The following is a 12,239-nucleotide window of genomic DNA, read 5'->3' on the forward strand; positions in this document are numbered from 1 at the left end:
GTTAAATGAAATTTTTAAAAAATTCAATAAGAAAAATATTGTTGTGTTTACAGGTCGATCCTGAGAAAGGAATATCACTGCGCTTCCCACGTTTCCTGAGAATACGAGACGACAAGAAGCCAGAGGATGCTACCTCGGCCTCACAGGTGCAGTGTTGCTGAAATATACAAATTCTGTTTTTGTAGAAAGGTTATAAATATACAGAAAGGAACAGTTATCAGAATAAGTATTTCAGAAAGGAACAGTTATCAGAATAGGTATTTCAGAAGGAACAGTTATCAGAATAGGTATTTCAGAAAGGAACAGTTATCAGAATAGGTATTTCAGAAGGAACAGTTATCAGAATAGGTATTTCAGAAGGAACAGTTATCAGAATAGGTATTTCAGAAAGGAACAGTTATCAGAATAGGTATTTCAGAAAGGAACAGTTATCAGAATAGGTATTTCAGAAGGAACAGTTATCAGAATAGGTATTTCAGAAGGAACAGTTATCAGAATAGGTATTTCAGAAAGGAACAGTTATCAGAATAGGTATTTCAGAAAGGAACAGTTATCAGAATAGGTATTTCAGAAAGGAACAGTTATCAGAATAGGTATTTCAGAAGGAACAGTTATCAGAATAGGTATTTCAGAAAGGAACAGTTATCAGAATAGGTATTTCAGAAGGAACAGTTATCAGAATAAGTATTATCAGAATAGAAAGGAACAGTTATCAGAATAGGTATTTCAGAAGGAACAGTTATCAGAATAAGTATTTCAGAAAGCAGTATTCTGTAAACCAATTGTCAGTAGGATACAATTTACTTTTGCAAATTTCAAAATCAAAGTAAATTCGCAAAAAGTTCATCTCCGTGCATGGAAAGATAATTCTATAAAATATTCATTTAATGTTAATCTTTGTAACTTGTTTTGATACATAAACTTAATATGTATCAAATAAGAAAAATTATTAAATTATAATTATTATTAAAAAATGAAAAATTAGTAGCCTCAAAAGAGAGTCAGTTTATAGTATAGATGTTCATCGTGAGAGAAAGAAAAGGGGAAAAATAGAGTGAACTTAAATGGTCCTACTTAAAATGTAATAATGATAATTTTATAAAAACAGCCACATAATATTGTTCTCAATGAAAAATATCTCTTTTAATATCACTAAAGATGAATCAGTCATTTCATCAAATACTCCTTCTAACATCACACATGCTCATACTACAATAAGTATTGTTAGTACTGTAGTGTTTTCTCACAGTAACAAAGTAAAGAAATGGAGGATAGATATTATTAATACAAGTAAGGAATTGGAGGATGAATATTATTTGGTTTAAATAACTAAATAAATGTTAAAATTTTCAGGAAAACCTAGTTCTTTACCAGACCATACAATGATATATTTTAGGTGGCAGACATGTACAGAAACCAGGACCAAATTCAGAACCAGCAGATGACATCAGAAACAGGCAAACAGGGCAAGGAGGAAGACGAGGAAGAGTTCTATTGACGGGAGATAATCCTTCTGGCGTACACTCACATTGGAGACCATGAATCTTTGTTAAAGATGGTCATTTTAGTTAAAGCTATTAATTTAAACAACATACCACCATTTTGTTAAAATTTATAGGTTAGGAAAATTTATAAGGCAACAGCATATTATGTTGTGTGAATTAAAATAGCTGAATGATTCAGGTACATTCAGTGTAAATGAATTCTTTCTGAATGAAAATTATGTAAATAATGGAAATATTTTATAATAATTCCATTTACCTATTTATCTGAAAATCAGTCACTACAATTTCGATTTCTAATTTTGAAGTTAGAAATTTGTTTCCAGATAATAGGAAAATTATCTGAATTTTTAATTGTATTTGTGTAGACGTTTAGTAGCTATTACATATAAAATTCAGAATAAAAATAATTATAGACTATCTGATTTATTTGTCATTATTAATATCTGCATAACTGTCCATTTGTTGAAAGTTAAGATAATATCCCTTTTGCTACCAGGAATCTCCAACCTTAATTCATTTGAATAGTTAACAATTTTCTTTCTCTTCTAACACTCAATGAAAGGCAACTTTGAGAAGAATTCAGTTTTCCAATAAACTGTTGCTACTGAGAAACAAAAGGGGTACTGATTGGTGGATTCAGTTGTAAACCATTTTGTTGGGTTTGTTGTTCATGAGATAAGTTCAGTGTTCCAGTTAAGATGAGTACCCAGATAAAATACTAATTAAAATTAATTCTCCAGTAAAGAACAACATATTTTGCCATATAACAGTTGAATACATTTGCTAACACATTACATCCCGAAAATATCCCGCATGTGCCAATTATGTTCACTATGACGTCATCAACATGCAGTTTCCCGCCATTTTCACAAAAATCCTTGAAAAATCATACTTTTTGAGTGGTTTTCTCTAAAAATGAATGTGGCCGCTTTCGTGGAGCAGAAAGAGATTTTCACACGTTGTGTATCGTGTATTTACGCATATCCATGCAAAATATAAAGTTGCTCCAAGGTGGCGGCCAAATCCATTTCAAGCCTTTTCTAACCTAAAGATGATGAATTTCTTGCAAAATTCGGCGAGAAGAGGAAAATCATCAATTTGATGACGTCATAGGTGGAGCACATCGTGTACATAGTTATAAAAAGTTATGTTTTGATGAATAGCAAGTACGAGTGTGTTTATTGATGTGAAATTGATGTGGATCAGAGTTAATATTTTGCGACCTGAAAAATTAAGGCCAAATACTGGTCCTATCATATCTACTTCTTTTGTAAAATTAGACGAATTCCAGTCATGCTCAAGAGTCTGCATCAACTGTGCTCTTGTTTCAGATAGATTTGCACAATTGCTACTGCGTAGCTTTTCATTGATTAATTTTCTCTGTAACCATTGAACTTTTTTCCAACATATCTCAGTTATGTTTTGGCTTCACACAGAAGTCAATCTCAGTTATGTTTTGGCTTGACACAGAAGTTAGAGTTGTACCCCTCTCTTTTCAAAATTGCGAGTATAATTACCCACCCCTCCAAATATTATGTGGAACCTGGAAAAAACATCCATGGATCTGTTAAAGAGAATCAGAAAGAAGCAGCTTTAGAAACTTCCAATCGATACAGAACTTATAAACCTTCTCATCAGCCATGCTATCACTGTTATATGTGTCAGGAAACTAGCTTTTAAGTTGAGGTAACCTCACATCTATAATGATCTGGTCCAGGGTCTTCAAGCAAAATTAATTTTTTAACCCTTATATCATAAATTTTAAGAATTTTATTATTATTAGAAATGCCTAGAATAATTAAAGTCTTTATTTTCTTTTTGACTTTGCTAACAACAAACAAAGCTCAAAAACAACTGTTGAACATAACCAAATTCTACTTTTCAATTACATTACATGGGAATTAGCGTGCCCAGTCAAGGCTGTTAGTGTTATACCTATATGCTACCATCTGGGGAGTTCTAATGACGCATCAATACTCTTCAAAGGACTGTATGGTTTTGGCACTTTTTGGCTCCCAAATCAATGTAATTTTCAGACCTGTTATTTAGTTATTTTATCAAATCGTTGAATATCAAATATCGAGTACATTTTTTTATATAAAAGGTATGATAATTATGTATCATTGTTAATGTAGTTGTTATGGTAACCATTCTAATTATGCAAAAATTATCAAAATGTGGAAATTAAGTCAATTTTGGAGAGAGAAAAAATCATCTAGAAACCATAAAGCGCATCCTTGAACAATCTTTATATTTCTCCTAAAGATGTCTATGAAGTTCTTACATATTCTGAATAAATATTTAGTTTGTTCAAGATTTCTATTGTTTCTTAGACAAAAGCTATCAAAAAATAGCAAAAAACAACTAAAAAATTTTAATATTTCGGATGGTTACCATGGTAACTTAAAGCTGCCAAATTATAAACTTATTACAATTTAATCAGAGATGCACTTAACATTTAAATTGCAATTGTTTTATTTCTTAATACTTAGTTTAAAAAATCGATGGATTTACATAGTCCTTTGGTGATGGATTTACATAGTCCTTTGGTGACATAGAAGGTGGGATTTAGTACTTAACATGTATGACATTTTTGACGGATTTGCAAGCCTATGTTGGGATCATGTAACAATAATCAATAGATGTCATTGGTATCCTTTTGAAAATGTGAATGTGTTTGGCTTGCTTTGCTTTTCCTGTCTTATATTTGACTGTTAAAGTCATTCTGTCTTAGACCCCCGTCAGTGTTGGAACACCATGTAGCTATATCCTTCCATCCAGGTTTCGTCTGTTATATAAAAAAACACCATGTTTTTGCATTAAACCAATTGAAAAGAAAAGTTAATATCTATGATTAATTGAACTGCATCTCAAGATGGACCTCTATGGTATGGATGGATCAACAACTGGCTTCAAGACTACCTCACTAACAATAGTACAAGTAGGTGGCTTCAAGACTACCTTACTAACCATAGTACAAGTAGGTGGCTTCAAGACTACCTTACTAACCATAGTACAAGTAGGTGGCTTCAAGACTACCTTACTAACCATAGTACAAGTAAGTGGCTTCAAGACTACCTTACTAACCATAGTACAAGTAGGTGGCTTCAAGACTACCTCACTAACAATAGTACAAGTAGGTGGCTTCAAGACTACCTCACTAACAATAGTACCAGTAAGTGGCTTCAAGACTACCTTACTTACAATAGTACAAATAGGTGCTTCAAGACTACCTTACTAACCATAGTACCAGTTGGTGGCTTCAAGACTACCTTACTAACCATAGTACCAGTAAGTGGTTTCAAGACTACCTTACTAACCATAGTAAAAGTAAGTGGCTTCAAGACTACCTTACTAACCATAGTACAAGTAAGTGGCTTCAAGACTACCTTACTAACCATAGTACAAGTAAGTGGTTTCAAGACTACCTTACTAACCATAGTACAAATATGTGGCTTCAAGACTACCTTACTAACCATAGTACAAGTAAGTGGCTTCAAGACTACCTTACTAACCATAGTACCAGTAAGTGGTTTCAAGAATACCTTACTAACCATAGTAAAAGTAAGTGGCTTCAAGACTACCTTACTAACCATAGTACAAGTAAGTGGTTTCAAGACTACCTTACTAACCATAGTACAAATAGGTGGCTTCAAGACTACCTTACTAACCATAGTACAAGTAAGTGGCTTCAAGACTACCTTACTAACCATAGTACCAGTAGGTGGCTTCAAGACTACCTTACTAACCATAGTACAAGTAAGTGGCTTCAAGACTACCTAACTAACCATAGTACAAGTAAATGGCTTCAAGACTACCTTACTAACCATAGTACTAGTAAGTGGCTTCAAGACTACCTTACTAACCATAGTACAAGTAAGTGGCTTCAAGACTACCTTACTAACCATAGTACAAATAGGTGGCTTCAAGACTACCTTACTAACCATAGTACAAGTAAGTGGCTTCAAGACTACCTTACTAACCATAGTACAAATAGGTGGCTTCAAGACTACCTTACTAACCATAGTACAAGTAGGTGGCTTCAAGACTACCTTACTAACCATAGTACAAATAGGTGGCTTCAAGACTACCTTACTAACCATAGTACAAGTAATTGGCTTCAAGACTACCTTACTAACCATAGTACAAGTAAGTGGTTTCAAGACTACCTTACTAACCATAGTACAAGTAGGTGGCTTCAAGACTACCTTACTAACCATAGTACAAGTAAGTGGCTTCAAGACTACCTTACTAACCATAGTACAAATAGGTGGCTTCAAGACTACCTTACTAACCATAGTACAAGTAAGTGGCTTCAAGACTACCTTACTAACCATAGTACAAATAGGTGGCTTCAAGACTACCTTACTAACCATAGTACAAATAGGTGGCTTCAAGACTACCTTACTAACCATAGTACAAATAGGTGGCTTCAAGACTACCTTACTAACCATAGTACAAGTAAGTGGCTTCAAGACTACCTTACTAACCATAGTACAAGTAAGTGGCTTCAAGACTACCTTACTAACCATAGTACAAGTAGGTGGCTTCAAGACTACCTTACTAACCATAGTACAAATAGGTGGCTTCAAGACTACCTTACTAACCATAGTACAAGTAAGTGGCTTCAAGACTACCTTACTAACCATAGTACCAGTAGGTGGCTTCAAGACTACCTTACTAACCATAGTACAAGTAGGTGGCTTCAAGACTACCTCGCTTACAATAGTACAAGTAAGTGGCTTCAAGACTACCTTACTAACCATAGTACAAGTAAGTGGCTTCAAGACTACCTTACTAACCATAGTACCAATAGGTGGCTTCAAGACTACCTTACTAACCATAGTACAAATAGGTGGCTTCAAGACTACCTTACTAACCATAGTACAAGTAAGTGGCTTCAAGACTACCTTACTAACAATAGTACCAGTAAGTGGCTTCAAGACTACCTTACTAACCATAGTACAAGTAGGTGGCTTCAAGACTACCTCGCTTACAATAGTACAAGTAGGTGGCTTCAAGGCTACCCTACTAACCATAGTACAAGTAGGTGGCTTCAAGACTACCTCACTAACAATAGTACAAGTAGGGGGCTTCAAGACTACCTTACTACCATGGTACAAGTAGGTGGCTTTAAGACTACCTTACTAACCATAGTACAAATAGATGGCCTTTGAGGGCGAGGAATCTGCTTTTATCCACTCTGCGGTTTGGCTATTCACAGAAACCGTACTGGGGCCGAGGTTGTTCCTCCGTCATATTACTAGTAAAGACCTCCTTGTTCACCAACGACTGCCTGCCTAACAGAAATATTCAACCCATCGACGAACTTACATACACATACTACATCCCTGTGTCTAGGGGTAACTTGTCGAATATTCTCAAGTTTGAATCACAAAGATCACTATGAAGGCGAGCGCTACTCAAGGGTTTTTAGAACGAATCTAAAGCATTGCCAAGTATACACAGCGTCAAAAATTAAGCACCACCCTATTTTTAAGATGGAGACAAACTTCAAAGTTACGAATGTATTCATTATCTGTTGATTTTTAAAATAGACTTGTAAGTAACCTTTCTCAATCCATTGGTTGAAGCCCAGATATTGTTAAAGTAAGAATATCTAGCAATGCAGGAAATAAGATGGCTTAACAAGTATGGTCATTACAAAATTATTTGTATTTATAAAGTGTTTTTTGTCAACATCTATTGTATCCTCCGTTAACAGTAAGTGTTTCTGTAACATGTCTTCGCATGCTTCATATCAGACGATATATCCGAATCATCGAAATTCTTCCCCATTCCTCGTGTAGTGCCGCCGTCAACTCTACAAGATTTTAAACCGGAGTACCTCTATCTCTGATTTGGCGTCCTAAATAACCCCACAAATTCTCTATGGGTTGAGATCGGGACTGTTCGCAGCAGAAGAAAACATATCAATGTCATTGTTTTGAGGGAACTTGACCACAGCACGTGATCGATGGGGCCCAGCATTGTCGTCCATGAATATGGGACGGGATGTTAGTGGATGGTTGTCGAAATTGGAATCTACTACTCTTTTCAAGATGGTACTCTGCTATTGTAGACCATTTTATGTCCTTTGGATCGTAAGGAGATTCAACTTGCAGTCAAAGGAAAAACAACCAAGACCATTACGGAGCCATAACCGACTGTAACTGTTGGTAGGATAGTTCTTTGGTGATATACAGTTCTTCGTTCCATCCATACACTCGTGCGACCATCGGTAACATGGAGGAAAAACCGACTTTCATCCGACCATGACGAGATCAACGGAATGATCCATGACAGCTTTAATAGCTTACGAAAACGTTGCTGCCGTATTTATTTCGATACTTTGCCGTCTGAACATTGCCTTTTGATAACATCTGTCTTACCATGTTGACCAATACAGTATGAAATGCGACTCTATTGTCATAAAAAATTTCAGAACATGGACACAACACACAACCAAACACGAGTTTGGTGCAGGTGACTATATTGTGCTGAACGCACGTGCACAGCGTCACTCCGGTGTAGACGGGTACAATAGTGATTTCGGTACACACACACATAATATGCCTCACAGATCTAGATAAACTGTCATACGACAGCCTTTGAAAGTCATTTGTTAAATTATTATTGATACAATTTACTGGTGGTTAACTTTTGACGCGGTGTATATGTGTCCTAGGCTTGTTTATAACGGTAATAAGGACGTTAAGACCCATCATTTAAGCAGTCAATTGTCCGGTATCTTACTGAAAAGTAACATTTCTATCATGTATGTACACACCAGTAGTACACAGCGTGGTAGTCTAGGATCCTTATCTCAAAGAGACGTCAGCACACTAAAGCGAGTCCAACGACAAGATTCAACTTATAGAGAGCAATTATGTATAACTGCATCGCTTGAGCAGCTGAATCCTGCAGAACGACAGATGTAACCTCATTAGATTAAATAGATGAGTCTGTAGCTTGAGTGAGGAAAACAGGAAACAGACTGATTTTTATCTATAAGGTGAACTGAACGTGGGGTTTGTGCTAATCATGCCTTGCCAGCATTACCTGATTCCTGTTTGGGAATGACTATGACAAAAGTTCCATTTGCTAAATGTGTAACGACTAACACCATTGCCAAACTGGAAATTACCAACTCGAAAGGTTTCAAAGGTAAGGTCTGTTAAAAAAAACCGAATTTCGATTTTTTCCCAAAAATATTTGAGGATACTGCATGGGCTGGAACAATACTGGGCTACAGGACAGCCGTTTCATCCTTATTTAAGTATACAAAATTAGAATCACAAATCTTTTTCGAACAACAAGACTTCATCAGGTTCAAAACTTTACCTTTACCGCCAATGTTTTTATTTGATATCAATTCTGTACTTGACTAAAGGCATAGATTGAACATGTCTCTCGTCTACAAGAAATCACTAATAGTATGAAGGCTGTGAAGACATAGTGAACATTGATCATTGAGACTTTAAACATTAGACAATACATTCAGCCACGTGAAACAATACACAAACTACAATACACTACAAACCTGTAAAATGGCTGCACTACAAGTCCCACAACTGGGATCATTAGAGGTAAGGTTTACTTATACAGTCTGTTGTTAACCTTCCAAATCACATTTTATAGGGACGCTGCTTAGGATACGGGAATTATAATTTTGTGGAGATTCTGTTTACATCCTGTTTTAAAATTTCTATATCTATATATAAACTCTCGTCTTATATAGCAATCCAATACTTATGTCATACAGATTTATTTGAGTCCATGATTCTTAAAAAATACACTACTGCATTAACTAGTGTATAGACATTGGGATTTATCGGTGAAGGTCATTTAGTCAGGTGATGATTATCTTACAGGACAATAAAGACATAATTAAACTAGAGTTAAAGGGGTACCAAGACTGCTCATTGACTATTTTCAAAAATTGATTCATTCATATAATCACATAGACGAACCACAATGATTTCTTAAATCAATGAGATAACGTGGTTCACAATAAAGCGAGAATCTGTACCAATACCTACTGACCATGATCCAACACTAGGTGAGATGTTACTTAAATAAATTATTTGAAAGTTCAACTACTTCAATTTAAAATCGTCTGATCTCACTTTAACATTTCATGGTTTTATTTTCAGAGTGATACCGGTTGACTGACGACATGTTTGGTTTCTTCAGTCGTCGTCGGCGACGTCAGAGAATAATTGGTGTTATTGTTATCATCATGTTCATCGTACTATTCGGTGGGTTCGAGTTCCATAAGATAATGCCTGGTTCTCAGTAGTATTAGTTCTAGTCTCCATATATAGTAAAGTCAGCATTACACATATGGCGATTATCTTATCACGATGTCTGTAACAACTCTCACTCGCAATGTCCAAACTTAAGTCCGATTAAAAACAAGAAAGCAAACCTGTGAATATACATTGAGCATTTCTTGAATAAAAATCAGCTAAATCACTTGTGCTTCCTATCGAAAAAGAAGCCTGTTTCTTTGCTCATTTTGATATCTGCACGCTGTTGATTAAGAATACGTTGATTTAAATAATAATCATTTACATCGGTGAGAAATAATTACCAAACGACACCAATACTCTGGAAGACTATTCACCTTTGTTGACATGTCTTTGTATGATGTGTAACTGCATACTGTTAAACCTCATCACGCATTGCTTTTCATTGAAGAATATATTTATATTGAATACAGAGGTATCCATTGAAAACACAGACGGTCACTTGGGAGTACACGTCCACTTCCGTTTTGGCGAACGTGTTGAAGTCCAACCGGTAAGTACTTGTCACTTTGAGTTATCACTAATCGTTTTAGGTAGCAACAGTCCCAGGGTAAAAATCTTGTTCAAAAACTTTGAATTTAGTTTGTTTCGTCTGTCAATAAATGACAATAACAGTTTTAATTACACCTTCACAAATTAAAAAAAAAAGAAAATACATAAAATATAAAATTATATCAATAACATAAGTGGTTTCTCGTTCTTGCTCACATAATAAATTGGGGTCTTTGTTTTCCCAGAGGGAATGTCAGTGTCATGTTAGATTTAAGAAAACAATAGTATTTATTTTTTTATTTGCTATTATTCAAGTCGTGATTTAGATACAGATTCTAATATGAAATGTGCTAACTATTCCAAAGAAAGATAGAAATGCACATATATAATTGGTTCTATATACCATAGACCAAATGAGATAAACGCAACCTTTTAAAATGGCACCGCAATAGGAATGATGATTTACATGATGCTTGTCCTCTTTTGTCAAGTATATGCTAGATTTCAGGAAATTTCAGACCTTTGTTGAATACCAATAGCCTGCTTTGTAACTGTTACAGATTGATACACCTGCTAGGATAAAAGTTGGCAAGAGCCGGTCTCGATGGCGTAAGCAGATTGATGACCGATACCGCCGGCTGTGGCGTACATGTACGTCTAAGTCAGCAGACGACAAGTCCTTCACTCCACTAAACCTACGTCACTTCCAGTATAACAACAAACACCGGATGTTCTATTGTGGTATCGAGAAAAGTGGCTCCACATTTTGGCGTCGACTTCTTCAACAGATAGAAAAGGGAGTTATCATAAGTCCATACAACATTAGACCCGAAAATGCCCTGCTTAATTATCGAAACCTTGCCAGTGAAACATTTGACGAAATTGATGATATTTTGAAGTTTTCAGTCAAATTTATGGTAGTCAGGGACCCCTACACTAGATTACTATCTGGTTACATAGACAAGCTGTACTCACCAAACGTTTATTTCTGGGACACAATAGGAGAACACATTGTAAGGACGGTCAGACCTAATGCTACCATGATGAGTAAAACGTGCGGACATGACGTGACGTTTTTAGAATTTTTGAAATACGTCATCAAATCGCAGACGACGGGCGACAAAAAAGACAGCCATTTTATGCCGGCTGCAGAGATCTGCAATCCTTGTAAGGTAAAATTCGATATCATTAGTCACATGGAGACATTTAATTATGACATCAGGTACATTCTAGAAACGTTTAATCTTCGGTCATATTTAAGTGTCATTGACGGTCCGTCTTATAACATGGTAAATGATACCATCTATGACGTGGCGCAGGTTTTTTTGTCGATGAGAACGGACATAAGAAGATGCATGGATGTACATAATGCTCTTCTGAGAGTTTGGGAGAAATTGCAGATCAAAGGAATTGTTACTATGGATACACCCTGTCCTTTCAGAAAATCGGACGTGTTTGACTTAACCATAGACTCAATGACTAGTGTTATCAGGAAAGCTTTCGATTCGGCATCATTAAGTGTGCTAGAGTCGCAAAGAAAGTCCTTGTTTCTGGAGTATTACAGACAGATACCAATAGAAACACTACGTAAGCTTGCCTATGTATTCAGACAGGATTTTGACTACTTCGGGTATGACCAATACCCCAAACTCCTGTTTAAGCGATCTGGAACATAGACAAATTAAAATATAGACGTGTGTTTATAACTTGTTTGTTTGTTTGATTCATTAACGTCCAACTTACAGCTAGACTCATGCAAGAACGACAACCCAAGTATACGGTGTGTAGCTTTATTTGTTTGATTAATTAACGTCCTATCAACAGCCATTTTCATGTAAGGACGGCCTCCCATGTATGCGGTGTGTTGCGTGTATGTGTGCAAGTTGCGTGTTTTGGAAGAATGTGGTATATTCGTGTTGTGTCTTCTTGT

At 35.7% G+C, this 12,239-nt stretch overlaps 2 protein-coding genes across 4 annotated transcripts in view; both read left to right on the forward strand.

Moving 5' to 3' along the window:
- The window catches only part of LOC138322730 (DNA ligase 1-like), a 59,782-nt gene extending 57,860 nt beyond the window's left edge, over nt 1-1,922 (forward strand). Inside the window, exons 23-24 of the mRNA XM_069266798.1 lie at nt 54-146; nt 1,397-1,922. Coding sequence (XP_069122899.1) covers nt 54-146; nt 1,397-1,498 — 195 coding nt within the window. The 3' untranslated portion in view covers nt 1,499-1,922. The remainder of the gene's footprint in view (nt 1-53; nt 147-1,396) is intronic.
- Nucleotides 1-12,015, forward strand: part of LOC138322733 (carbohydrate sulfotransferase 11-like) — a 263,446-nt gene extending 251,431 nt beyond the window's left edge. Inside the window, exons 1-4 of one of the 3 annotated variants that reach the window (XM_069266805.1) lie at nt 8,240-8,672; nt 9,662-9,766; nt 10,231-10,310; nt 10,870-12,015. In XM_069266805.1, coding sequence (XP_069122906.1) covers nt 9,685-9,766; nt 10,231-10,310; nt 10,870-11,985 — 1,278 coding nt within the window. In that variant the 5' untranslated portion in view covers nt 8,240-8,672; nt 9,662-9,684 and the 3' untranslated portion in view covers nt 11,986-12,015. Of the gene's footprint in view, nt 1-8,239; nt 8,673-8,715; nt 9,095-9,661; nt 9,767-10,230; nt 10,311-10,869 lie in introns of those variants that run through there. The other 2 variants (XM_069266804.1, XM_069266806.1) reach the window with 2 other exon arrangements.
- Nucleotides 12,016-12,239: the final 224 nt, after the last annotated feature.

The sequence above is a fragment of the Argopecten irradians genome, chromosome 5 (genome assembly GCF_041381155.1).
Source record: "Argopecten irradians isolate NY chromosome 5, Ai_NY, whole genome shotgun sequence".
NCBI classification, from domain to species: Eukaryota; Metazoa; Mollusca; class Bivalvia; order Pectinida; family Pectinidae; genus Argopecten; species Argopecten irradians.